At 38.5% G+C, this 27,935-nt stretch overlaps 3 protein-coding genes across 5 annotated transcripts; 1 reads left to right on the top strand and 2 right to left on the bottom strand.

Moving 5' to 3' along the window:
* Positions 1–1,981: 1,981 nt before the first annotated feature.
* gal3st1b (galactose-3-O-sulfotransferase 1b) lies at positions 1,982–11,163 on the bottom strand. 3 transcript variants are annotated; one of them, XM_052116892.1, is made up of 4 exons: positions 10,982–11,163; positions 5,456–5,733; positions 5,136–5,272; positions 1,982–3,696 (listed from the first exon to the last, which is right to left on the bottom strand). In XM_052116892.1, exons 3-4 carry the CDS (start codon positions 5,240–5,242, stop codon positions 2,556–2,558), a joined length of 1,248 nt encoding a protein of 415 aa, XP_051972852.1. In that variant the 5' UTR covers positions 5,243–5,272; positions 5,456–5,733; positions 10,982–11,163; the 3' UTR covers positions 1,982–2,555. The 3 variants fall into 3 exon arrangements, with proteins under 3 accessions (XP_051972852.1, XP_051972853.1, XP_051972854.1); XM_052116893.1 differs by having other exon boundaries at positions 5,581–5,733; XM_052116894.1 differs by having other exon boundaries at positions 5,456–5,719.
* A 2,130-nt stretch (positions 11,164–13,293) lies between these two features.
* Positions 13,294–23,991, top strand: LOC127636437 (serine/arginine-rich splicing factor 9-like). Its single transcript, XM_052116914.1, has 5 exons — positions 13,294–13,378; positions 15,018–15,371; positions 15,459–15,643; positions 19,351–19,523; positions 21,957–23,991. Exons 2-5 carry the CDS (start codon positions 15,214–15,216, stop codon positions 22,176–22,178), a joined length of 738 nt encoding a protein of 245 aa, XP_051972874.1. The 5' UTR covers positions 13,294–13,378; positions 15,018–15,213; the 3' UTR covers positions 22,179–23,991.
* A 134-nt stretch (positions 23,992–24,125) lies between these two features.
* Positions 24,126–27,292, bottom strand: triap1 (TP53 regulated inhibitor of apoptosis 1). Its single transcript, XM_052116922.1, has 2 exons — positions 27,034–27,292; positions 24,126–24,896 (listed from the first exon to the last, which is right to left on the bottom strand). The coding sequence occupies exons 1-2, from the start codon at positions 27,178–27,180 to the stop codon at positions 24,819–24,821; spliced, it is 225 nt and encodes a 74-aa protein (XP_051972882.1). The 5' UTR covers positions 27,181–27,292; the 3' UTR covers positions 24,126–24,818.
* Between the last annotated feature and the right edge of the window lie 643 nt (positions 27,293–27,935).

The raw sequence follows: 27,935 nt of genomic DNA, 5'->3' as shown, positions 1-27,935 counted from the left end.
TTATTAGAATTATTATGTATACGAGATATGGGCCACTAAGTCACAACCATTTTGAAGACCCTAACGGCCGTTCTACTACTTGATTTGTTTCTATAGACGGATGAGCGCGTCTCCGCCAATCAGAGTGAAGATCAGCTTACAGATGGAAAACGACGTGATTGGACGGCGGAGCGTCGCCTTACTGTCCAATTAGAGCGCTGCAAAATAGCATTTTTTTATTTATTTAGTTTTTTGTAAGCTAGTCATATTGTGTTTTCTAATTATTATTATTATTATTTTTTTTAATGTACCTCCATAGCTTTCTGAAAAAAGTCACATTGTTCGATTTATTTTTATTTTTTATGCAGATTTAATGTAAATATAACATAGTATAACATCGTTCTTGTTCGTTTTTTCTGTGGAATATTTACGTTTTTTAATCTAACCCTTTAAGCTTGTTGTTTCAAAAACAATATAAATCAAATTGATCTTGTTTTAAGGATTTATAGATATTTTTACAAGAAAACAATAAAAAAAATAGTACCAAGAATATGATTTTTGCCCTAATATCAAAGGTCTTACTAGAAAAAAAGAAATTATGATCCAACGTCAATTTCTATTTCTTGTGCTCCAAACTTACTTTGGAAGTAGTACTTAATTATTCTCTGTCTGCTCCTATGAATGTAACACATCATAAGAAAGTGTTTCACCGCTGTTCAAATGCACTTTGGATCACGTAATTTATATGTATAAATGTTTTCCATCCGAAAGGACTAAATATTAAATGAAACAAATGACAATAAAATGCAAAGTAATCTCTTCAATAATCAAAATACTTTTTGATTGTAACTGTATTCTAATTACCATTTATTTAAATTTTAATGGTAGTGGAATACAGTTACTTATATTTTGTATTTTAAATACGTATTTCCATTACATGTATTCTGTTACTCCCCAACACTGGTCATATGTTGTTGGAAAGCTCTCAAAGAGTAAAACAATTTTATTATTGTTTTATTCACCCACATAAAAATAGTGAGTAACAGCTAAGTACAGGTCTTTGACATAAATGTTATATTTAAACAAGTGTTGCTTATAAGCCGCTTATAACTTAACACTATAACACAAAATACACAGAAAATAAACATCACATAACATTATTTAAAGGATGGGATTCCCGTTAAAACGAGCCCACACACGACATCATCTGATGCATAGATGTAATCCAAACTAAGCATACTGCGATTTGGCTAAAAACATGTTAGCTTTCCTGGATCAGATGACATCATCGTAAATTACGTAGTATGTTGTTCAGCGTCATGGAACGCAAAACCAATCATATTAGGATTCAGATCGCTGCAACTAGAGGTGGAAGTCATTCAAATCCTCTAATTACAAATGGCCACCAGGAGATGGCGCCAAATACATGATACAGACTCAATGATGACTCAAATGACACAGAATGAAACTCATTCTGTGTAATCTCATGAGTAAAATCATGTCTGCATGCTATGCAAACCTTTAGTCATTGTTGTGTTTGCATGTGTAATTAGTTCTTATGTACAATTATTATCTTTTATTTGTTTGGAGATGTTTTTGGCCACTATGATACATTATATTTGTAATGTTGTAACATTTGATTGCTTTGTCGTATCAACACAATATTTTCCTCATATACGGTTGACATGATTGGGAACAAAACAAAAGCAGTTTTCTGGCGCTACCTTATTTACGCTCTGAAAAGTGAATTAAAAGCATTACTTTTTTGGTGATTTATTTTTTTAGTTTCTCACATTGCATTTATCATAATCTATATCTATAAACTTTTGGCCCTATTTTTTTTTTTTTTTAGCGATAAGCCTTTAATTTTGGGTATGCCACTGAAACAGGAAATCTTTAAATACACCTTCAGAGCTTAAAGGGTTAAACCACCATACAATATTCTCAGCTGACAGTAAAACGTCGGATAAAAATGACAAGAAAAGACCGTGTACAATGTTGCATTAGTTTAATAAACCAGGACACTACTGACATTTAATGGAGGGATTTATACTATGTTTTAAACCAAACCCTAAAACTAACCAATATATATATTTAGACTATTTCGGCTTTAGGCTAACTATATATTTTACATCTACACGTAAAACTCAATTCCAACCTCAATATTGCCTTAAAACATTCAGCAGAATTAATGTTCAGTAATAACCATTTCAAAACAACCAAGTTAAAAACAGTGACACAGATTGAAGAGATAACAATGGGACAAAAGCACAGAGCCATCATGCTTTAGAAATGTTATCAATATTTCAGGTTAAAATGTACATAGTTGATAAGGGAAAGTGTAAATCTTTGATCACATAACTGGTCACCATTCAAGTTAATCACCATCTTTTCGCCATCATGAAGAAGCTACTGTAAATATATAAACATGTGCTAAAGTAATATGAGGTCATAAAAGTTTATGTTTGTTTAAACAATAAATACAGCCGATTATTTATAACTATTTGTGTAATATCAATATAAATATATGAATCAATAAATCTAACTCAACACAAATTGAACAAAACGTTCTACAATTACAAAATGTTGTCTTTTAACCAGCCCCATAACCTCGTTTTCCATAAATTGACTCCTAAATTTGACAAATACTGTATCTCAGGTGTGAGCATTTTTCGGCAGAGCTCTTGATACTCTTGGTCTATGTCAGTCCTCAGGTTGTACCCCAGTATCGAAGCCTCTCCAATGGGTTGCCAGGGTTTCATACGTCCATCTGTGATGTCCGCTGCCTCCACGGCCACCCCACCGTCGATGCAGATGGTCTCCACCTCTGCGTTTCTCCTGCGAAGCTCCTTCACCTGCTCCTCCATTCGGGTCCGACCGTAGGCCTCCACCCGCGCCCAGAATGTGGCATTGAAATGTTGATAGAGTCTCCAGTCGGCGCCATTCCATTCGCGAGCTTTGGCCTTGAGTTCAGGGTCGAGTGGAGATACAGACATGACATGTCGAGCGTTAAGTTTAAAATAGAGCAAATCGTCCATCTGCCAACAAAGAGCGTCTTTTAGTAAAATGAGCGACTCCTCGAAATGGTCTGCAATTAAGACTAATTGAAAGCGTTTCGCAATGTATTCAATGCCTTGTTGCACTCTTGGATCGCCAACTCCCAAATTGTTCTCCAAGCCAAAGTCAAAAATCTGTAAGTTCTTTAGATAGAAAGCATTGATTCCCTCTGGGTTGAAGTAGCAGTTTGGGTTTGAGAGAAACTCTTTAAGTTGGTTTTTCCCCGGTATTCTCCATGTTTGGGGCACGCACCCTTTGTAGTAGTGAAACGATGACTCAAACAGCTCTGCGGGGTCTCTTAAGATGGTGAAGAAGAATGCATCTGCTGGAAGAAGCTTCTCCACTTCAGGTGCATTGAATCGCATGTGATTGCACACGATATTAAAGCACAAACCTGGCTGGTAGCCCTTCACTTGAGTTCGAAAGAAACTAGAGGGGTAGAAAAAGTCGTTGCGATCATCTGGGAGAGCAAACTTCAACTGGTGCTTTTCTCCAAAGCGGAGGAGAATGTTGAGCACAGTACTGCTGGCGGTCTTATGGGTTTTCATGAACATCAGGTTCACTTTTGGCCTACAGGCCTCTTTGGAAACGCTCTTGGAGACTGGAGAATTATTCCACCAATTATTTGATGTGTCTTGAACACACGGGGCCGGAGAAACACTGAAGGTAAAAGATTAACAGTCACACTCAAAAAAAGGATTTTTACTGCTTGTTCAATTTACTTAATTGAATTAAAGCATCGTAAATCTTAAACATTTTGTCAACTTGATTACGTTGCATTCTATATATTTAAATGTGTAAAATGGAAGTTTACGTAATCCATTGTAACCATTGGAGTTGGAACTACATGAATATTTTTGTGGTGTTAATGTAGTAGTGAGTGCATTTACATGCACGTTCTTACACGATTATGCTTAAAGGTGTAATTATATGTCATTTATTTGCTCTATGTGGCAGGGCGGAGGGCAGGGTCGTGATTTTACACACCCGGCCCCTTATCAGGATAATTAAGCCTCAGAGAGGGATAAAGGCCGACTGTGGACGGTGGTGCGAGAGAGAGAGAGCGTTTATGGGCAGCTGTCCGTCATATGTGTGTTGGTGACTTTTGTTTAGTTTTTCATTAAACTATTATTTATATTGTAAAGTCGGTTCTCGCCTCCTCCTTCCCGGACATGTTTTCTTTAGTGCTGGCACAAGTAAGAGCAGGGGAGTCATTACACTGAGAAGTAAACAGCTACAATTCAAATGTCTCAAACAGATCAAAGATTATTGTTTTAGCAGAAATTCAAGGGCAAAGTCTGATTTTGGCTAATATTTACACACCCAATGTGGATGATCAGGGCTTTTTTTATAGATCTTATATCGCCCCTCGGCACCAGTGTTAAAGGTATTAATGGAGAAGGTGATATAACGGGCTTGATGATATAAATGCCCCGCCCTCCGCCCTGTCGCACCGTACTAAGCATCAAATTATCATTACATGCTATCAGAGATTTAGGAAACATGCTAAGTTGAAATACTGGCTTCTCTGAAAACAATGCTACAGGCAGCATGTTCAATAGTATTTCAGCACCCCGGGTTGCCAGATTGGAAACAAGTTAGCGGGCTAACACAGCGCACTGCTGCCATGGAAGCCAGCAATACATCAAACTAACATTGACAGCTGGTTTATAATTGGCAAACAATAAAAACATAGCAAACGTATCCATTAGCTGATCAACTTAGAGTTGCTATTGTCAGTTTCCTCGTTCCTGTTGCGTGTTCTCAACCTGGCAATCCACATGAGCTTCGAGTCTGGGGAGGAGGGGGCGGGAGAAACAACTCTCTCCAATATTTTGAATTTGGACTGTAGTATCCATTTAAAATGCTTGATGTCAGTGTTACATATTGCTCCTTTAATAAGCCGACAACGTGTGTGTTGTCATGTAAACGCAATAAACATTTTTGGGAGTAATCCGCTTATTGGTGTGCATGTAAATACACGGTGACTCTGTGGCACTTTCAAACAAGTTTGACAGAGGAAAGTTGGCTCACTAAGACGTTACTATGGTTGAGGCTGTTCGTGCAACAAATGGAAGACCAAATTGAAGACCACTTACCCAAATGTAGCAAGGAGTGTTGGTGCCATAAAAAAGTAGAAACCCATGACCATGATGAAAGTCCCCAAAATCAACCTGCGTTTCACTCGCTTTACATGTTTCGCCATTTAATAGTCTTTCCCAAACTCTCTTGGATCCTAAAAATGCAATTATATAAAAAAAAAACTAATAAATAAAGCCATAAATAAAGTGACTATTTTAGAGGTTAAACCTCCTATGGTATTTGTTTTAGATCAAAATACATTTTCCTCATTTAATAAAAATAGTTTCATTTATCTGAGCAGTACAAGACTTTTCCTCCATTTCCCATCTGAACTTACAATATATATATACTATAAAGGGATTAATGAAGGGAGGAGGTGAGAACCGGCGCTGCTCAGAGAGATGTTGAAGATGTTGGTAAGAACATCTGCCAGCTGGTCTGCACATCCTCGGAACACTCTACCAGGAATGTTGTCTGGTCCAGCAGCCTTCCGTGGACTCTACATAGAGTTTTCCTCACATCAGCCGTGGTAAGACAGAGCACCTGGTCGTTGGGAGGAGGGGTGGTCTTCCTCGCCACCACGTCGTTCTGTGCTTCAAACCTAGCGTAGAAGTCCTGAGCATCAATAAGACACAAACTAGGGCATCAATAAGTGGAGCTCTACAGCAATCTTTTGGTCATTTATGGCATTTTTACAATAGAAAGTTTGAAATTGCAAAATTTTCACTCTATACTCTGTTTAACTTTTTATTTTATTTATTTATTTATTAAAAAATTTGCTTATTTGTATATGCAAATTAATGGCAAACTGTTTAAATGAACAAATAAATAAGATCAAAATAGTGTAAAATCCCAAAAGAAATGCAAAATTATAATGTTCTTAATTCAGGGAAAAGAAATGGCATCATAAAAAAAAAGAGTTTTTAAAAATGCTTGCGAATACCAAAGGGACGGGCCATTTTTCAATACCCATAGGAGGGCAAAAGTTTGCTAATATCAAATGCTAGATTTGTACGTTTTTGGCTGTTTCTAAACCACAATATTGTTTGCAACATTATAGGCACACAAACAATTGTACTTCATGTGGTAACATCTAAATGACTTTGTAACCGGAGTACATTAGGTTACACCAAACTAAATAAAATTAAAGTGATTTCTAAATACGTCATTGATCAAACCAGTATTTAGTCCCACCCCAACTCTAGCCGCTGGTTGAGTCATTGTTGTTGTATCGGTATTGATGTATATTTTTAAGAAAATTAACCAATTAATTCTTTGTGCTTATGCCTCCTATTGTTTGGAGTTTGTTTTGTGGAGGAACACACCTTCGGGACAGTTTTGTGGATGAATCTACACGTTCTTCGTGTTTATTCTGCCTATTGGCTGGAGTTTGTATTATAGATTAATTTCTGTTTTGTAATTCTGTCTCACAAAATTTGTATAGAAGCAACAGACTGGAGCAATCCGATGGCAAAGTTGTCGTGGGGGCTCTCGTAGGCGTACATGGACACTTTTAGATTAGAGGGATGGACACCGCTTGGCGCTGTCGTGCACGAGGTTAATGCACATGTTTTTTTTTGTTTGTTCTGGGGGAAGTTCGGGGGTTGATTGTTGCACCAGTGTTGAAATGTGGTCTTTATAATTACATTTTTGACACACATTCTAGTTTTTCTAATATGTTGAAATGTCAAATGTAAATATGAGTGGATTGTCCTTCTCCACATGGAATGTGAATGGGTTGGGGCACCCCATAAAAAGAAGGAAGGTTCTTTCTTTTTTAAGTGTGATTTCTTCAAGAAATTCATCTTTCCCTGCTGGAAGTTGAAAAATTTGGGAAGATATGGGATGGACATGTTTTCTTTAGTGCAGGCTTTAGAAAGAGCAGGGGAGTCATTACACTGAGAAGTAAACAGCTACAATTCAAATGTCTCAAACGGATTAAAGATACATTAGGAAGAGTCATTATTGTTTTAGCAGAAATTCAGGGGCAAAGTCTGATTTTGGCTAATATTTACACACCCAATGTGGATGATCAGGGCTTTTTTATAGACCTTGAAGGGATGCTGCACCCCTCATGATATAATATTGGGAGGAAACTTGAATCTTTTGATGGACTCAGTCCTTGATCATAGTGAAGCAAAATTGTGTAAGCTTTTTTTTAATACTTAAGTCCCTCATTTCATCTATTGTGGATTTTTTAATTGCAAACATCTTATTCTCATATCACGCCCTGGTGGGTTTAGAGGTGTTGCCACATACAGAGAAAAAGAAATAATATAGTTGGCGCTTTAATGTATCCCTTTTGCAAAATCCTGCATTTCAACAAATGTTAAATGAAATGAAATCAATGTTTATATGGAGACCAACTAGTCCTCAGGATCATCTGTGGGCGTGGCTAGGGAGGCACTTAAGGCGGTTCTTAGGGGTCGGATCATACGGAATGCCTCATTCATACAAAAATCCAGGCAGAGGCAGAGCTGGAGCGATGAATATCATCTGATAGCCTCAGAAAATGTACTTAATTGAAATACAGATATAAGACTATTTTGTCACAGAAGGTTGAGTTTTGGCTATTCAGGGCAAGGCAGTCATACTTTGAGTCGGGGGACTAACCAAGTTATTAGGAACTTGGTTCTTGAACTATTGGAACCATTAGAACTCTCTAAACTGACAACTGAGCAAAACCCTTGATTCTGAGGTAACATTGGAGGAGCTTGGCGAGGTAATTAAGGCCTTAAGGTTCTGGGGCCAGACAGTTTTGCCGCTGAATTGTTTAGATCTTATGCTACAGAACTGTCTCGACTTTTGGTAGAAATTTATACGGAATCATTAAAGAATGGACAGCTTCCGCCAACCACGACAGAAGCCCGGATCAGTCTGACTCTTAGAAAATTCTGGCTAACCGATTAAATAAAGTTATGGCATCTCTTATACAGATAGATCAGGTAGGGTGTATTTGGGGCTGTAGCTCTTCTGATTACTTTAGGCATTTCATCAGTATCATGTGATCAGTGGCAAATGATCAGACTCCGGTCGCTGCCATCTCACTTGACACCGAAAAGGCATTTGATATGGTAGAATGGGGTTATCTTTTTAAGATTTTGGAAATATACGGGTTCAGGAATACTTTTATTGGTTAGATTAAGTTACTTTGTAGACACCCGGTAGCAGCGGTACAAACAAATTGATTAATTTGAGATTATTTACTCTGGATAGGGGCACCCGGCAGGGTTGCCCTCTTTCCCCATTATTGTTCTGTCTTGCCCTGGAACCATTAGCAGCTGCGATAAGAAGGGAAGATGATTTTCAGGGGTGGTGGCGGGAGATATGACCTTCTGCTTTACACAGATGATTATTTGTCATACACCCCTGTAAAGCGGCAGATACCCTGGGAGAGGTGATTACTGCATTTGGAAAAGGTCACGAGGCATCAGTGTATTACTTACTGCTAATTCAAAGTCTGGGGGGTGGAGCTTTAACTTCTATCAATAGATTATGGGCGTTATATTAAAACGTAAAAATGGGCGAGGATTCTAAAAAATGTCAAGACTGTATCTAGAGATGCAAGGGTTCGCACCTTCAAGATTTTACAGATTTAAGATTTTATTGGGCCCCCTCTAGATTGTATAGACTTGGTCTTAAAGACACACCCACCTGCTGGCAATGCCACTCAGAAGATGGAGACACAACCCATGTTTTTTGGGACGTGTGTTAAGCTCCAAGAATAGTTCAGAGTTTTATATGTGACATATTAGGCACTCAAATTTCATTTTGCCCCAGACTCTGTGTTTTAGGCGATGGGGCGGTCAACAATATAGGGAATAATCATATAACAAACTGGGTCCTAACCAGTGTTATGATCGCCAGACAAGTGATTTTAAGGGGTTGGAAGTCGGCTGGAGTGCCCCCATTTCAGAAGTGGCACTCGGAGATGGGGAGGGTGGCGGCTTTCGAAGAAGGGTCATCTAGAAGACTGGGAAATTTGGATTTGTTTGTTGGGAAATGGGGCATATATTTGGAGTTCTTGGAGGGTTCTCGGGGTGGAACAGTGGAGAGAGAGGGGTAGTTGTTAATGTGTGTGATTTTATTATATTTTTATTTGTGTTTTTGTTTTTTCTTTTGTGTGTATGTACTCATGTGTGACCACAGGGGTGTTTGTTGAGGGTCGGGGTGGGGATGGGGTTTGGGGTTGGGGATGGGTGGTAGTAGGAGTTAAATGTTGATTCTGTGTGTATATATATATACAGTATATAACATAATTGTAGGTTACCACTTTTTACAATGCAATAACAATGAATAAGTCAATGAATAATTGTTACTATGACAACAGTATCACATTGCCTTTGATGTGTAATCAAAGTTTTTTGTTATGATTTCAAGCACAGTTAATAACAACATTTGAACAAAAAGTCACGAGTTGTTGCCATATCAAACAGACACACGCCGGTGTTTGAATATAACTTTTGCTTTGGTCTCTAGCTAAACATTTGACAAACCAACCTTTTAAACAGTACACCAACCAAAATACTAAATACTAAGAACAGTTAATGAATGACATGAATGAATTTTAAATCTTTTAAAAGCCAAAGTTAACTTCAGCTCACAGTGTTTGGTGACCTTGTCATTCCATTGGATAACAAAATATCAAAACAAGTGGGATTTCTATTGAAGAATTCTAGCACGCGTTTACATCCAAAACATTAAAAAAGAGGTTTATGGAGGCACTGTAGGTACCTTATGAAGACATTGGTTTTAGACATTGCTTTGGTAAATGGTCTGCACTTATATAGCACCTTTTTAAACTTAGCAGTATTCAGATTGCTTTACACTGCATCCCATTCACACACCAATGGCGGCAGAGCTGCTATGCAAGGTGCTAGCCTGCCATTGGGAGCAACTTGGGGTTCAGTGTCTTGCCCAAGGACACTTTGGCATGTGGAGTCATGTGGGCAGGGAATCAAACCGCCAACCCTGTGATTAGTGGCCGACCCGCTCTAACACCTGAGCCACAGACCCCCCGAAACAAAACACCAGTTGAGCAAAATTAGCATAAAAAAAGTGTACTTAGTTTTGAGAAAAGCTCTAGAAGCATTTGAGATGGATCACATTTGCTTTCCTATTTTGTCGTCTAATGCGATGACATTCACACATTTTTAATTCACACCTCAAAGGAATATTCCATGTTCAACACAAGTTAATATTAAGCAACAGCATTGATTAATGTGTGTTCCAGTGAGACACTTCCAATGGAAGTCAATGGGGTTTAATCTGACACAAGACATAAACAATATGTTACTAACTGCATCTGTGGAAATGTCCAATTTTGCATGATGACATAATGCAGTTAACCCTGTAATCCCACAAAACAATGATTTAAACAACTTAACAGCTCAAATAATACTCAAGTTTTAACAGTAGAATTAATGTATAGACTGGTGGTGGCGTAGTGGACTAAAGTGCATAACTGGTAATCAGAAGGTTGCTGGTTCGATCCCCACAGTCACCATCATTGTGTCCTTGAGTAAGGCACTTAACTCCAGGTTGCTCCAGGGGGATTGTCCCTGTAATAAGTGCACTGGAAGTCGCTTTGGATAAAAGCGTCTGCCAAATGCATAAATGTAAATGCTTTTATAAAATTATAAGCGTCACATTTCTGCCTTTAAACCCTCCAAACTTTGGCCCCATTGACTTCCATTGAAACCTTGATTTTGTAGGTAAATCATGCTAACACATGGAACTTTCTTGTAAAGTGTCACAACTTTAATTAATATACTGTTATGTATTTTAAAACTAAAATTGTTCGTTCTTTTCCATTTTATTGAAAGTATTACAGTATATCATGAAACATTTGAATTTTGCCTACCTGTTAAAACTGATCAGTCCTTGTTAAAATCAGAATTGCATGTTAATCCCCAAAATCAAACTTTATTGCCAGCTGCAAAGATGAAGCTTCCTAAAGCTTTGTGAAATGTTATGAATGATGATGATCTGAGCACTGGACATACGTCTCTCTTTTGTACACTTCAGGGAAACCTGTCCTACAGGTACAATAGCGGCTCTGTAAACCTCTGAGCTCTTTTTCTGCGTATCGGGCAAGGCTGATTTTCACCAGAATGGGGCGGAACCACCGCACGTGTGTGTTATGTGGCATCTGCAGCAATGATGAAGACATGTTCATATAACAGGCTTGAACTTTATTACACATTTACCATACTCATATTGCATGCCACTTCTAGGTACTGCAATAAAACGAAGGTATTTCCATGGTACACGTGCATACATGTATAATGAACTGAATGTAAACGGTTGAACAATGTCTCTAAACTGGATATATTTTGTTTCATGATCTAATGGACTATGACTTTCATGTGGCTTTCTTGATGTGGGCGACGTGTTTTTTGTAGGTCACCGAATGTTGATTTTATAATGATGTTGACGTGAATGTTTTTAGGATCCGCCTGATGTGGGTAATCACCGACTGCACCTTGACAAGACATGTTTTATCACGTTGACTCTGATTGTAATATCTATACAGTGTGATTACAGATTGTAATGTCCATACAGTGTGATACACAAGAGAACATAAGACTTGGGTTGACCTTGACCAACCTTATGTATTCTTGTTGTATTTACAGTGATAATAGTAAGTGCATACTTCAAGTCAAGTTTCTTGTGATTTGGAATTAAATGTCATTTCAGCAGGTTTGAGGTGCAACTTACAGACTTGACAATAAACAACACACTGTGAGCAATGCAAACATTACAGATGTAACATTATACATTGCTGTAGAAATACTTTTGGCCACAATTGACTTCCTTTTTACTTTTATATATTCGATACTTCTGTACTAAATTTTTTTCGATGATTTTGGGTGAAATTAGCTCAACTGTCATGCAATAATATTTCACTGCAAAAATTCTTAAAGGTACAGTCAGTCATTTTTTCCTCTTTAAACAGGTTTATTCCTAAAGAAATGAAGTGTCATTTCAAAACAGATGTATAAAACTGTGAAGAGTCTAACATGACTCAAACATGTGCGGACCCTCTCCATGTAGAATAAAACAGCTTTTATAAGGTTACTGATAAGGACTGAAGTCTTCAGATTTGACTCAATCAGCTCCCTAGCTCACTATGTCATGAATTTTCCCTGCTTCAAAAATGTAATTTTTATATTTCCCACCAGATGGCGCCATTTGTCTCATGTTTATCTTATGGAGCAAATACAAGCTTTTCCCCTATTCACTGTTTACTGTATTATAGAGACCTGCAGGACAACTGAATACATGATGCAGATACAATTTTGTGTGTGTGTTGGTTTGGATGTCAGAGTGTGTTTTGTATGTGTGTATTGAGAAGTGTGTGTGTGTGTGTGTGTGTGTGTGTGTGTGTGTGTGTGTGTGTGTGTGTGTGTGTGTGTGTGACAATATAATTGTTGTGGCATTATATAACAAACTGGCATTTAAACGGTTAAAATCCTGCAAATTAATGAATATTTGGTATTTATGATTAGGACTGATGTTGGTTAAAAAAAGAAAGTTTGAAAAAAGTAATATAATAATGTTAATATGTAATAATTTTATGGCAGTTTTTTGATATGGACATTTATGTCCTCTAGGGTCCTGAATGTGTTTTTTAATCTGACACTGCACAAAAAAATTATATTGCATCAAAATCAATGTTGTTACTAATCATTGACTTATCCCAGACTGTGATAATCAAAAAAAAAAAAAGAGAAATCCGCTTAGCATTTAGTATTTGGAAAGTAATTATTTTTTTTGTGTTTTTCTCATTAAAAACAACATAGGCATTATATAAATAAACTGGCATTTAAAGGGTTAAAATCCTGAAAGTGGTAGTTATGATCAGGACTGAAGTGAAAGTGGAAAATAATATTAATATATAATATTATTAAGGCAGTTTTTGACAATGACATTTTTGAGTAACGTTTTTAAATGCACGCACAAGGGTTAAATTGCACTCTAGTTAAGTACAAATCCCCCAAAATAATACTTAAGTATAATACTTAAGAATTTTAACTCATTTATTTTACACCACTGCTTTTAATATTGATATTATAATTTTTTTTAATTACAATTAAAACAACTATTTAAATGATTATGATTTATTTTGATTAACCGTAATATTTTGTGTTGGCAGACCATGTCGCAAGTTTGTGTCACTTCCGGTTCCGGGGAGGGGAAACGCGTCTGCTTGTTTATCCTCGTTTTTTTTTTTTTAAACGAGCTAAAGAATTTAGAGGTAAACTAAACTATTAATATGTTATGTTTTGTCTGTAAGCATATTTATGCGTAATGAAATAGTTTGTTTCCACGTATTAGTCTGAATGTTCTCTTAAAGGAGCTAATGTGATTGTGGTTTATTGTTTGTTTTAAATGCACAGAATAATATGAATATTTTAGCTTTGTTTCGTTTATTATTCTATATATTTTTTTAAATGAGTGAATATAGGCGTGTTTTTATTAAGTCTGTGCTGAATTAACAGCAGATTTAGCTGTTAGCTGCTGTCATGCTAGTGAGCTGATTTGCATTTGACTAATTCACTATTTAGCAAAGATTTCTGTTGAATATAGACAAAATACTGATGGTTTTAATAGTTAATTATTCAAACTCAAAGATTTACTCAATTATTAAAGCCCAGAAGCTGATATTAGGGGTTTATATAGACAAACCCATTGACACTAAATATTTTAATTGCTTTTATTCATTCTGAATGTCATTTAACCAAGTATAAGTAGTGCTTTTTGTGTTGGCAAGGAGTCTGGTCACAGATTGACAGTAGGCACATGTTTAGTGTATAAGTAAAGGATGTGTTGCAAGATAATGTATCTGTAAAATTTAGTGGTTTAACCTTGTGTGTCAATTTAACAAAAGTTACTCAGAGGTCCTTTGAGGACAAAAATGTCCGTGTCAAAAAACTGCCAAAATAATATTATATATTAATATTATTTTCCACTTTCACTGATTGTTTAACCAACATCAGTCCTCATCATAACGACAAAATATTCATTTTCAGGATTTTAACCCTTTAAATGCCAGTTGGTTTACATAATGCCACTGTTGTTTTACACACACACACAGAATTGTATCTGCATCATGTATTCAGTTGTTCTGCAGGTCTCTATAATACAGCAAACAGAGAATAGGGGAAAAGCTTGTATTTGCTCCACAGGCTAAACATGAGGAAAATGGCGCCATCTGGTGGAACATATAAAGATTACATTTTTGAAGCCAGGGCTCCAGAATTAAAGCATAATATAATAGAATTCATGATTTTAAGCTTTAATGGCACTGGGATCAAATATTTATTTTTTCTCCCTAATTTGGAATGCCCAATTCCCAAAGTCCTCATGGTGGTGTAGTGACTCGTCTCAATCCAGGAGGGAAGGACGAATCTCAGTTGCCTCTGCGTCTAAGATGTCAATCCGAGCATCTTATCACAAAGCTTGTTGAGCGTGTTACTGTGGAGACGTAGCGCGTGTGGAGGCTTCACGCTATTCTCCGCGGCATCTACACACAACTCGCCACACGCCCCACCGAGAGCGAAAACCACATTATAGCGACCACGAGGAGTTTACCCCATGTGACTCTTCCCTCCCTAGCAACGGGACCAATTTAGTTGCTTAGGAGACCTGACTGGAGTCACTCACCATGGCCTGGGATTCAAACTCGCATCTCCAGGCGTGGTAGTCACTGTCAATACACGCTGAGATACCCAGGCCCCCCCTGCAGTCGTTATTCAAATGTGTAGGAGTTTGTTATTTCAAAACATCAAAATATACACAGCCAGGCCCTTTTACAAACTCTTCCATGTCTGACACTCATTTATGTGGACGGTAAAAGCAAAAGTGTGTTGTATTGATTTTCCTGTCTTTCTAAGTTTTCAGACCTGGAGAGGTTCCTATGAGGAGTTATTTGAACTCGACATGTACTGCTACCACCAGAGTTTAGTGTTTTAAATAGGGGATTTTAAAAGGACAGACTAGAGTTTGGATGTTCTGAACGTCGTTGTCGTGGAAACGCTATTTCTTCGAAGGCTGCAGGTCCATTGGGTTTGTGTTAGCAGGGTTTAAGCCATGTCGGACGGACGGATTTACGTGGGAAACCTTCCCATGGACGTCCAGGAGAGAGACATTGAGGATCTCTTCTGCAAATATGGAAAAATTCGGGATATTGAGCTGAAGAACAACCGAGGGACCATCCCGTTTGCCTTTGTGCGCTTTGAGGATCCACGGTGAGTCGTTCGACCTCTGAGAACACATGGACGAGGCTTTTTCAGGTGTAGAAAGAGAATTAGGAGCCCTTTCCTCTCTTCCTCTAGGGATGCGGAGGATGCTGTCTTTAGAAGGAATGGATATGGATTTGGAAACAGTAAGCTGCGTGTGGAATACCCTCGATCTTCTGGATCCAAATTCAGTGGACCTTCAGGAGGCGGAGGAGGAGGAGGACCCAGGGGGAGGTTTGGACCCCCGTCACGTAGATCTGAGTATCGTGTTATTGTGACAGGTAAGTAAAACCGTATAGTGCCTTAATTTACAGACAACATGAAATCAGAATTCACCAAGGTAATTGAAGTTAACCACTAGATTAACAATGGTTAATCTATAGTAAAACCATGGTTAATATATGGATACAGTATACTTTATTAACTCTTTCCCCGCCAGCGTTTTTAAAAAAAGTTGCCAGCCACCGCCAGGGTTTTTGACGATTTTCGCTAAATTTTAATGGCCCGCAGAATATTTTCTTCCATGAATATATGAAGATGCTATATATCAAAATAAAGATCTGAGCCTCTGCTTTTAGGCAAAAAAACCGATTTTATTTTATCTTCATTTGTTCTTTTTTTATTGCCACTTGAACAGAGGTAGGTTTTGTCAAAAACAACATTTCGGACAAAAAGCTGAGAAAAAGCATTTTTATCAAACAAGTGCTTTAGTATTAGTATGGTGTTCCACTTCACGTTTGAGACGATCGCAGTCTGTTTCTTTGATCAAAGAGTTGCGTACTCTTTCAAAACATGCGTATACCACCTAAAACACGGATACCCGGAAAATTCCGTGTTTGGCGGGGAAGCGTTTTTTCATAAAACCCGGAAAATTCCGTGTTTGGCGGGGAAAGAGTTAAATCCTTGGTTTCTGTCAAAAAAAAAGATTAGCCTACAACAGTCATGGTTACTACAATACTGTAGAAAATCGTAATATTCCACTAAAAACTATGCTTACTACAGTCTACAATATTGGTAGCACTCTATTATAAGGTAACATTAGTTAACATTAGTAAATGCATTCGGTATCATTAACTTGACAATGAACCTAATCATTTTGACAGTATTTATTAATCTTTGTTAGTTGATAAAAATACAAATGTTCATTGTTATTTTTAGTTAATTCATAGCGCATTAACTAATGGTAACATATACAACATTTGATCTTAAAAATATGTTTGTATATGTTGAAATTAACATTAACCAAGATTCATTAACGCTGTAAAAGTATTATTAGTTCATGTTAACTAATGTTGTTAACTAACGTTAACAAATAGATTTACTATGAAAATAATGGTAAAAATATGGTTACTTTAGTAAAACCATGGTTAAAATATTGCGAGGGCATGCAAAACTCTTTGAAGGGGAATGCAAAACTTATTGTGAGGGAACGCAAAACTATTGCGAGCTAATGCAAAATGTATTCTGGGAGATTTTAATAATGCTAACCTCACCCGTGAACTTCCAAAATACAAATAACACATCACATGCCCCACCACAGAATGACATCTATTGGACCACTGCTACACCACTGTAAAGGATGCATCTCGTTCTGTCCCATGGGCAGCTTTAGGACTCTCTGATCACTGTCTGGTTCATCATCTTCCAACCTATAAGCAGAAACTAATATCAGCTACACCTGTAGTAAAGTCTGTAAAGAAAGGACCAATGAAGCAGAGCTGTAACTACAAGCCGGCTTTGACTGCACTGATTTGCGTGTTTTTGAAGCTGCAGCCACAGACCTGGACAAGCTCACGGATACTGTGACATCATATATCAGTTTCTGTGAGGACTATGCATCCCTAGTAGGACATTTGTATCATTCAATAACCATAAACCATGGTTTACAGGAAAACACAGACAGCTGCATCATGCCAAAGAGGATGCTTACAGAAGTGTGGATAAAACGTACAACCAGGCTAGGAACACAATTACTAAGGAAATCAGAGGGGCTAAAAGCAGCCATGATCCTGCATCTGTGTGGAAAGGTCTAAAAAGCATCACCAAGTACAAGACACCTCCCTCTCGCTCTGTAGAGAGTCAACTAATGACTGATGAACTGAATGTGTTTTACTGCAGGTTAGAAAAACCCGGTCTCTCACCCGTCCCTCCCTCTGATCTTCACTTCACACCAACACCCCCCTCCTCCCCCATCCCCCCTCCTGCTACTCAACCTGCACTTATGATCAGTGAGGAAGATGTGTGCCAGGTATTTCAGAAACAGAAGACTAGGAAATATTCAGGCCCAGATGGTGTATCACCTGCCTGTCTGTAAGTCTGCACTGACTGACTAGCCCCCATCTTCACACAGATCTTCAATAGATCACAGGAGCAGTGTGACGTTCTCTGCTGCTTCAAATGCTCCACCATCATTCCGGTCCCCATAAAACCCAAAATCACAGGACTTAATGACTACAGACCTGTCGCTCTCACGTCTGTGGTCATGTAGTCGTTTGAGGGACTGGTTTTGGCCTACCTGAAGGACATCACTGGACCCCTGTTGGACCCCCTTTAGTTTGCTTACAGAGCAAACAGGTCTGTGGATGATGCAGTTAATATGGGACTACATTATATCCTGCAACACCTCAACAGACCTGGGACTTATGCGAGGATCCTATTTGTGGACTTCAGTTCAACCTTTAATACCATCATGCCTGATCTTCTCTCGACCAAACTGACCCAGCTCTCCATGCCCACCCCAATCTGTTGATGGATCACCAGCCTTCTGACAGATAAGCAGCAGCTAGTGGGACCAGGGAAACTCACATTCGGGACCCTCACTATTAGCATTGGTGCTCCTCAGAGATGCGTTCTCTCTCTACAGCTCTTCTTCCTGTACATGAATGACTGAATTGCAATGGACCCCACTGTCAAGCTCCTGAAGTTTGCAGATGACGCCATGCTCACCAGCCTCATCTGCGATGGTGACGAGTCTGCATACAGACTGGAGTTTAATCAGCTAGCTGTCTGGTGCGGTCACAACAACCTTGAGCTGAACATGCTCAAAACAGTGGAGATGATAGTGGACTCCAGTAGAAATCCCCACCATCCTGAACAGCACCGTGGCAGCAGTGGAGTCATTCAGGTTGCTGGGCTCTACCGTCTCTCAGGACCTGAAGTGGGACACCCACATAGACTCCATTGTGATGAAGGCTCAGCAGAGGTTGTGCTTCCTTCACCAGCTGAGGAAGTTCAACCTGCCGCAGGCGTTGCTGATACAGTTCTAATTGGCAATCATGGAGTCTGTCTTGTTTGGTTTGGTTTAGTTCAGCCACCAAATCAGACAGAAGGAAACCACAATGGACAGTCAGGACTGCTGAGAGAATTATTGGTGCACCACTGCCCACCTTCCAAGACCTGTACGTCTCCAGAGTGACGAAACCCACGCCCTCTTTGAACTGTTGACCTCTGGCTGCTGCTACGGAGCGCCAGGACATCCTGGCACAAGAACAGTTTTTACCCTCAGGTCATTTTCCTCCATGAACAATAAAACGGCCTCAGGACTTACATAGAGCAATAATGTAAATACACATCTCATGTATATTCAATAACCGTACATACCCCTACCTTGTACATACATTACCACTTGCACATGTGCGTACGCCATTCTGTTACATGTCCTATTATTTGTATGTCTATTTATACTCTTGTTTTATATTTGGTGCCTCACTGTAATGCACTTGTTTCTCTAATCACCAATAAAATTATTTGCGTACATGAGAACATTTGGCAAGAAAGTTAATTCTGATTCTGCCCTACATGTCGGATTACACAAAATAAAATGGTTTCAAACAGTATTTTATGGTGACTTTGACATTATGCAGGTAAATGGCTTTGAACTCAATTTACATTTGTTTACTCGCATCTAAATTTTTGCCTAAATACCTCTCAAAGCATTTTCGTAGATATGATGAAGCATTTCAGATATGTTTTGTTGATATTGTTTCAGGTTTGCCCCCCAGTGGCAGCTGGCAGGACCTGAAAGATCACATGCGTGAGGCGGGCGACGTGTGTTTCGCTGATGTGCAGCGTGATGGCGAGGGCGTCGTTGAATTCCTCAAACGCGAGGACATGGAGTATGCGCTACGCCGCCTGGACAGCACAGAGTTTAGATCACACCAGGTGAAGGCTTCCTTCAAAATGGCAATCTGATCATTTTTCTTTTTAAATGGTCATTGTTTGAAGTTATTTCGTAGAGCATGAAATTTACGGATTTTTTTGCGGGTTTAAAAAAAACAAAAACAAAGAAAGTTCTGTAATGCACTTACAATGGAAGTCTATGGGGCAAGTGTTCCAGAGGATTTAAGAGCAGAAATGCATAAGTCATATTTTTTAAAACCTCTTGTATGAGTTGAGTACAAAAACATTAATTTGATCTCTAGTTTTTTGGCAGATTAACTTCTGATTGTGTGTTACCGACTGTTGCATGTAAACAGTATTTTTCTGGTATCATCGCACCATGAACATGACATTGAAGTTTAAAGATTGGATATAACTTTACTCAGGACAGTCAGTGATTTTATTACGCTAGTCTCATGATAACAGATGCAGTGTTTAAGTTTTGTGGCCGTACTTTTAAAACAGTGTGTGTATTTTAACGTTTTTTGCCTGGGAATAATAGGCCTAATTAGTCAAAATAACATAAATATTATAATTTTTTTAGAGGAATGCTCCAGTTTCAATACAAGTTAAGGTGAAACGACAGAATTTGTGGCATTATGTTAATGATCATAACAATTTATTTTGACTCGTCCCTCGTTTATTAAAAAAAAAGTGTTCCAGTGAGACACTTACAATGGAAGTCAATGGGGCCAATCCGTAAATGTTAAAATACTGTTTCAAAAGTATAGACACGAAACAATGGGTGTTTCTCAATGGTAATAACGCACTAAGTGCTAACTTAAAACACATGAGGACGCAGAACGTACTTTGTGAGTTTGAGATGTGCCGCTATATGTAGATACAAGAACCTCTTAAATATTTTATTTGATGATGTCAAACAACTCCACAAAAACATAAGCAAGCAAAAAGTACAGACATTGAGAAACTGCTAATATGAGTGTTAAGATGTTTTTAATATTTGTGATTTAGTATGAAAAACATACGATCAAAAATGAACCTTTTCTGTGTAATGTTATATAGTATTTTATAACTTCGTTGCCATGGCAAAGTAATGCGTAAATACTAAAATGACAGATTTATAGAACTTTACAGCTCAAATAATACATGAGTTTTAACTGAAGAATTAATGTAAATGTTTTTATAAAATAATAAGCTTCACATTTCTGCCTTTGAACCCTCCAAAAACTGTCCCCATTGACTTCCATTGTAAGTGTCTCACTGGAACCTCCATTTTTCCCCTTTTTTTTTTTTAACCTTCCTGTTCGGTCATTTTTGACCGACTTCAGTTCTCAATCTGAGTGGTACAAGACATTATGACTTTTCCTAGACTTGCAATAATGAATGTACAAAAAATCTTTTGGACTTGATTCGATGAGTTTAAGCTGTTGTAAAAGAACAATAAACCACATTGTTGTTGTTCTCGGTCATTATTGACCGACCATAGAAAGTGAATGGAAGAGACTCTGATGCAGAGCCATTTTTTATTGATTTGTTTAATACAATCAATAAATCGGCCACAATAACGAACACCCATGCGCCAGCACACATACACACACACACACACACGCATCTTTCTTAAACTAAACTTAAACTAATTTACTTCACGGAGTCATTTAATTTGGATATATGAAATAAATAATTGGTAACAAAATAATTATTCTATGTTTTCTTTTTGTAACACCAAGGTCAGGTTTGACTGTAAACATAATGTGACATTGTTGCAATAACTGACGCTTCAAAACGATTAAATACATTTTAAACTTTAATAAATAGTTTGGTAAATGTGTAAATATATATCCAAATGCGTAACTTGTGATCATCTAATCTAAATCTATAATTAAGCTAAAACAGGCCACTTACAATCAGACCACTGCAGCCATCTCGAGGTTATAACCAGATATCAGCAGTCTGCCCGCTATACAGCGTAGTGGGCTAAAGCACATAACTGGTACTCGGAAGGTTGCTGGTTCGATCCCCACAGTCACCATCATTGTGTCCTTGAGTAAGGCACTTAACTCCAGGTTGCTCCGGGGGGGATTGTCCCAGTAATAAGCGCACTGTAAGTCCCTTTGGATAAAAGCATCTGCCAAATGCATAAATGTAAATTTGTGGTAATCAACATTATGCCATAAATGCATTTGATCAAGCTTGACGTGTTGTACAATTGTTTTTGTAACAATTAATTAACAGTTGTGTTGTAGTCTTTTGAATTGATATTCAGTAACTTCCAATTCAGCTTCCTGTGGGGCGTGGCCAATTCAAATGACAAGTCGTGAATTTTAAGGATGCCAATTCTGATATTCTGAATTGTGCCCAACCCTGGTCAACAGACCTTAGCTTGTACTGAATCGCTTTAACTTTAATTGGAAGCTTATGATATTATTTACTTGTAGATAGTTGCATCGATTCATTGAAATGTTGTTTTTTTTGCAGGGTGAGACTTCATACATCAGAGTAATGGGGGATCGGAGCACCAGCTGGGGCCGCTCGCGTTCTCGGTCCAGGTCTCGTGGGCGCTACTCACCTCCCTTTCAGAGCAGAGGCTCACCCCCACCCAGTTACCGATCTCCCCCGCGCCGCATGAGACGGCATAGCCCCCCGTCTCGTCGAGCCTCGCTCCAGCATCATAGCCCGCCGCCACGTCACTACCGGTGAACAGCAGAGCCACCACAGCTTCTTTCCTCGTCTATCATGCCCCTTTCTGTTTATGATTTCTTTTATTTACATTCCATTGTTATTAGATCCCAAACAGCCACCTTCAACGTTCAGTTTTACCAAGAAATACGAGTTTGTAAAAATGAGTCGTGAGTGATGCATATATGCTTGCAGAACAGATGTGATGAGTTCACAAATGGAAAAGCTTGTGTAAGTTTGTAAACCGCAACTTTATGGGATCTTTGTTGTAATCAGGAATTTTTTAGACATCACGGTTTTATGATTTTAATAGGCAGACACTTTTAAATGTATCTTTCTGGATCATGTGATGACTGTATGCTGAATTTATTTTATTTTCAATTAAAGCATTGTGTCAAATTTACTCCCCTAAAGTTACGTCAAGACTCATTTTTACACATCAGTGTGTTTGAGAAACATTGCCGTGTTCCTCGGAACATCGGCTGTTATAACTTGGAAAACCTGGAAGTATTAGCGAGTATTGACGCTGACTAGTGCCCACAAGTCGCTAGTTTGAATCCAGGGCGTGCTGAGTGACTCCAGCCAGGTCTCCTAAGCAACCAAATTGTCCTACTCGCCCCGCTCCGAACGGGACTTTAACCAACGTCTCCGGCGTGGGAGGCGGGTGCTCTAACAAGGAGGCTAAAGGCTACAGCCTCTAGCGCACCTCTTGAGGTCAGGAGAGTGAGGTTTATACACATTGCACAGCTATCTACCAGCTGGCTCCCATTACACTCACCCCCCTAATCCTCACTCCCATCCGGGTCACGGCACCATTGTAACCGGTCCTACTCGCCCCACTCTGAACGGGACTCGAACCAACGTCTCTGGCGTGGGAGGTGGGTGCTTTAACAAGGAGGCTAAAGGTTTATACACTGCACAGCTATCTACCAGCTGGCTCCTGTTACACTAGGGAGGGTAGAGTCACATGGGGTAACCTCCTCTTGGTCGCTATAATGTGGTTCTCGCTCTCAATGGGGCGTGTGGCGAGTCACATGATAAGATGCGCGGATTGACAGTCTCAGACGCGGAGGCAACTGAGACTCGTCCTCCACCACCCGGACTGAGGTGAGTAATCGCACCACCACGAGGACCTACTAAAATTGGGAGAAATGGGGATTCCAAATAAACTGATTTTCAGGCCTGGAAAAGTCATGGAAATTAATAAAATGTATATAATTTAAGCAAGTGATATTCTTTACATTTACTCTCTGATACATAGACTGTAAAAAAGATGGACGACGCCCCTTCGCTCTTTTCCATTGGTGAGAACTGAAGCCGCCAGTGTCCCGATATGGCGCTGACATCTTGGGACTTGAGTCTCCGCAGTTGCGATTTCAGGACCAGACCTGCGCAGTAGTGAGCAGGAAGTAAAGGCGCGAAATCAAGGCCCCGCCCTCACTCTCGCTGAATCAATCGCAAGCACACGCCCCTGCACTTTTGACTTATGACGGTGTGAAATAATTAATTATAGAAATTAAGATATTAAATTTCAAGCTCCAATCTCCTCAGTCCTCCGAAGATCCCGAAAAAAAGTCTGTTGGTGCTTCAGTGACTACTTCGCTCAGAGATCCTGTCAATCACAGCTGTCAATCATGATGTCACAGCAGCGTTTTTATAGCATCAAATAACTAAAAACAAACTTATTTTGAAAACAAACACTTGAAATGACATCAACGTGATAGAAACGACAGTAAATGACAGAAACTATCTTTGGAAAAAAGATATGTGAAGTGTAATTTAATTGTTTAGTTGGTCTCACGTCCCGTTGAATAACATGGGGAGGCGGGGCTTATGACCTATACTAGGACCAATCACCGGGGGGGCGATTGAGATGGTTTGGCTTCACTTTTGAGTTCTTGTGCGGCACACTTGCTCTGATATAAAACACCTTATTGGCAAAACTTTACTTTTCAAGGAATTGAAATCTGAAAGCTAAAAAGCGTTTTAATTGTATTCCAAAAAGGTTCGCTTAACTAATAGTGGAAAGCCTTATCTGGGCTAATCACAACAAATTATTTAATCAAAAGATGTGGGAACCTTGTCGTATACTAACAGAAATGTCCTTAATACTTTAAATGGTCCATTCATAACTGTAATAAAACACCAACACTGATCTGTTTCACATATAATAATGTGTTGTGAACTGTTGTGATTATAAAACAGAAAACGAACAAGATGTCGCACACATACTTCAGGGAAAACAACTGTCTTGCAATTGTTGAAGATGCTCAAAGCAAAACCGAAGTACCCTTTTACATTGACCTCAAATGCATTAATGCTCTACATTAATAGCTAATCATCTGAGGCGCACTTCCCCATTAACCTTTAGATTTCTAGCAATATTCAATACATAATGCATTTCTCCTGCATGCTCAAATTCACCAGGGATGCATTGACTGCTTAAGCATGCCAAATCAATCCTCTTTAATAATGATATAACAGGCAAAGCACTTTGGCCTTAAAAATATGCACGATCCAACAAATTATCCAGGTGTCCATGAATACGTCATCAAGTCTGTTGATGGAAGCACATGCTTCTTGTCCATATAAGCCATAGATGAAACACGAATATCCCATCCATTAATAACATCAGGTCATGTTCGGTGATCTTCTGGCCCATCAGCTGTCTGGTTTCTCTTTGTTTGGGCCCATGAACTCCACACCTTCTATAGGAATGTCCTTCTCTTTGATGGCTTTCTGTAAACATGTTTGCAATGAGCTTTAAAAACATACGATCATAAAAGCACAGACAGACATCATGCATTTTTTTAACACATTGAAATAAGACAGTGTGTGTTGGATGCTTGGGGTCCCTCTCATGTCCGTCAAATCTATTTTTAAAAAGGAAATTAAATTAGCCGCCAAGAAATCTGACTGGCTGTTTTTTTGTTTTATCTACCAGCCACCTTGTCTACTAGCCTATTTTGGCTGGTAGGCAAAAAAAATTATAATTCGGACCCTGCCTAAACAGAATCAAAGTATTTTGCTCCCTCGCAATATGTTTTGCGTTCCATTGCAATAGTTTGCGCTCCCTCGGGATAATTCTCGTTCCATTGCAATATGTTTTCTGCTCTTTGCGCTCCCTCGCGGTAAGTTTTGCACTCCCTCGGGATAATTCTCATTCCATTGCAATATGTTTTCTGCTCTTTGCGCTCCCTCGCGGTAAGTTTTGCACTCCCTCGGGATAATTCTCGTTCTATTGCAATATGTTTTCTGCTCTTTGCGCTCCCTCGCGGTAAGTTTTGCGCTCCCTCTGAATAATTCACGTTCCATTGCAATATGTTTTCTGCTCTTTGCGCTCCTTCGCGGTAAGTTTTGCACTCCCTCGGGATAATTCTCGTTCCATTGCAATATGTTTTCTGCTCTTTGCGCTCCCTCGCGGTAAGTTTTGCACTCCCTCGGGATAATTCTCGTTCTATTGCAATATGTTTTCTGCTCTTTGCGCTCCCTCGCGGTAAGTTTTGCGCTCCCTCTGAATAATTCACGTTCCATTGCAATATGTTTTCTGCTCTTTGCGCTCCTTCGCGGTAAGTTTTGCACTCCCTCGGGATAATTCTCGTTCCATTGCCATATGTTTTCTGCTCTTTGCGCTCCTTCGCGGTAAGTTTTGCACTCCCTCGGGATAATTCTCGTTCTATTGCTATATGTTTTCTGCTCTTTGCGCTCCCTCGCGGTAAGTTTTGCACTCCCTCGGGATAATTCTCGTTCCATTGCCATATGTTTTCTGCTCTTTGTGCTCCTTCGTGGTAAGTTTTGCACTCCCTCGGGATAATTCTCGTTCTATTGCAATATGTTTTCTGCTCTTTGCGCTCCCTCGCGGTAAGTTTTGCGCTCCCTCTGAATAATTCACGTTCCATTGCAATATGTTTTCTGCTCTTTGCGCTCCTTCTCGGTAAGTTTTGCACTCCCTCGGGATAATTCTCGTTCCATTGCCATATGTTTTCTGCTCTTTGCGCTCCTTCGCGGTAAGTTTTGCACTCCCTCTGGATAATTCTCGTTCCATTGCAATATGTTTTCTGCTCTTTGCGCTCCTTCGCGATAATTCTCATTCCATTGCAATATGTTTTCTGCTGTTTGCGCTCCCTTGCGGTAAGTTTTGCGCTCCCTCGGTATAATTCTCGTTCCATTGCAATACGTTTTCCGTTCTTTGCGCTCTCTCGCGGTAATATTTGCGTTGCTTCTGAATAATTCTCGTTCCATTACAATACATTTTCGGTCCCCTCACAACAAGTGTTGCATTCCCTTACAAATAATTAATCATGGTTTTACTACAGAAACCATATTTTAACCTTAATATTCGTAGTAAAGCCATTGTAATAATACAGGAAAACGAAAACCATAGTTTTTATAGTAATAAAAATCATAATTTTGTGGTTACTATTTTTTTTGTAAAAACCATAGTAACCACAAGGTTAACCATGGTTAATCTATAGTGACTATCTAGATACAATGTACTGTAGAAAACGATCATTTCCGCCAAAATTATTATTACAACAGTCTACAATATTACTATAGTAAAACCATAGATAAACTATTGTAAAACCAGTGTAACACAATTATTTTTATTACCATAGTTTTCATTTTCCTGCATAATCACTATGGTTATACTGTAGTAAAACCATGATAAATTTATTGAGGCACACAAAAACATTCCCGCCCTGTCCTTTAATGGACTCCGTAAAACGATCATTTAAAAAGGTGAAAACCTAGAAGATATAGTGGCCAGAACCTAAAATACTAATGTCCAACATCCCAGTAATTCATTAATTTCATGAACCGTTTAAGGACTTGTTGATACATGTAGAATTGATTATAGAAATATATATTGCTGTACCTGCACACATGTGTGATATTTCTTGAATAATTCAGTACACGGGTCTCCACTGCGGTCTCCCTTCAGAAATTTCTCGGCAAACCAGCGATTAAAACACTGATCATACTCGCGCTTGAGCTCCGTGCAGCCCTCACCGACACTGTTCATCTTCACACAGCCGATCACTGATTCTAATCGAGCTCAATTTGATGTTTATCGGATGAAATTTCACAGAGCTTATTCCCTCTGATCTCGCTTGACTTTGCTGATACCACGTGATTCAAACTGTCGCACGATGATGATGTCACAAAATCAAAGTCTTTTAAAGGACAAAAAGGTGAAATATCTCTATATAAAATGTACTTTCTTGGCTTCATCAATAATAATAATATGAATAAATTAAAACGTGTTTAGTTAATTTATCGAATGATAATTTTGACCTTTTAATTTTGGTTTCATAATCATGCACGCAAATTTGCTAAAAAAAAAAACAAATTATTGAGTGAAGAAAGGCTGTATATTGTCAATATTAGAGATTGTCTGAATAATATATATATATATATATATATATATTAGAACCTTAAATATTTAAATACATCTATAAAGACTTTATAAAATATTTATTTACATTATGTTTGTAATTCTTGTACCTTTATTTTGTTTTAGCCTAAACATTATCAACTCCAACGGCAGTTTTTTTTTTTGTATTTATAATTTTTTTTTACATAATGTTGCTGTTATTGAATAATAAAAAAAAAACATTTCTACATATAAAAAAATATATATTAATATTTGTAATATTTTCCAGCTTGTGCACAGCTTCACTAAATAAAAATAGGACTAGTATACCATAATAACATATGCTTTAACTATATATTAGGTTAAAGTGATGGATACACTGGTTTTGCAAGTCATCATAGTCT

Source organism: Xyrauchen texanus, chromosome 44 (genome assembly GCF_025860055.1).
Source record: "Xyrauchen texanus isolate HMW12.3.18 chromosome 44, RBS_HiC_50CHRs, whole genome shotgun sequence".
In the NCBI taxonomy this organism is placed as follows: Eukaryota; Metazoa; Chordata; class Actinopteri; order Cypriniformes; family Catostomidae; genus Xyrauchen; species Xyrauchen texanus.
This window is presented reverse-complemented; position numbering and strand designations above follow the sequence as displayed.

Bases quoted from the DNA above. Each gene is read 5' to 3' on its own strand.
- gal3st1b (XM_052116892.1), bottom strand. From the start codon at position 5,242: ATGGCGAAACATGTAAAGCGAGTGAAACGCAGGTTGATTTTGGGGACT. The intron at 3,697-5,135 runs GTAAGTGGTCTT...TTTTACCTTCAG, and splicing joins ACACTCCTTGCTACATTTGG to TGTTTCTCCGGCCCCGTGTG.
- LOC127636437 (XM_052116914.1), top strand. From the start codon at position 15,214: ATGTCGGACGGACGGATTTACGTGGGAAACCTTCCCATGGACGTCCAG. The intron at 15,644-19,350 runs GTAAGTAAAACC...ATATTGTTTCAG, and splicing joins GTATCGTGTTATTGTGACAG to GTTTGCCCCCCAGTGGCAGC. The intron at 19,524-21,956 runs GTGAAGGCTTCC...TTTTTTTTGCAG, and splicing joins CAGAGTTTAGATCACACCAG to GGTGAGACTTCATACATCAG.
- triap1 (XM_052116922.1), bottom strand. From the start codon at position 27,180: ATGAACAGTGTCGGTGAGGGCTGCACGGAGCTCAAGCGCGAGTATGAT. The intron at 24,897-27,033 runs GTACAGCAATAT...ACATGTTTACAG, and splicing joins AATATCACACATGTGTGCAG to AAAGCCATCAAAGAGAAGGA.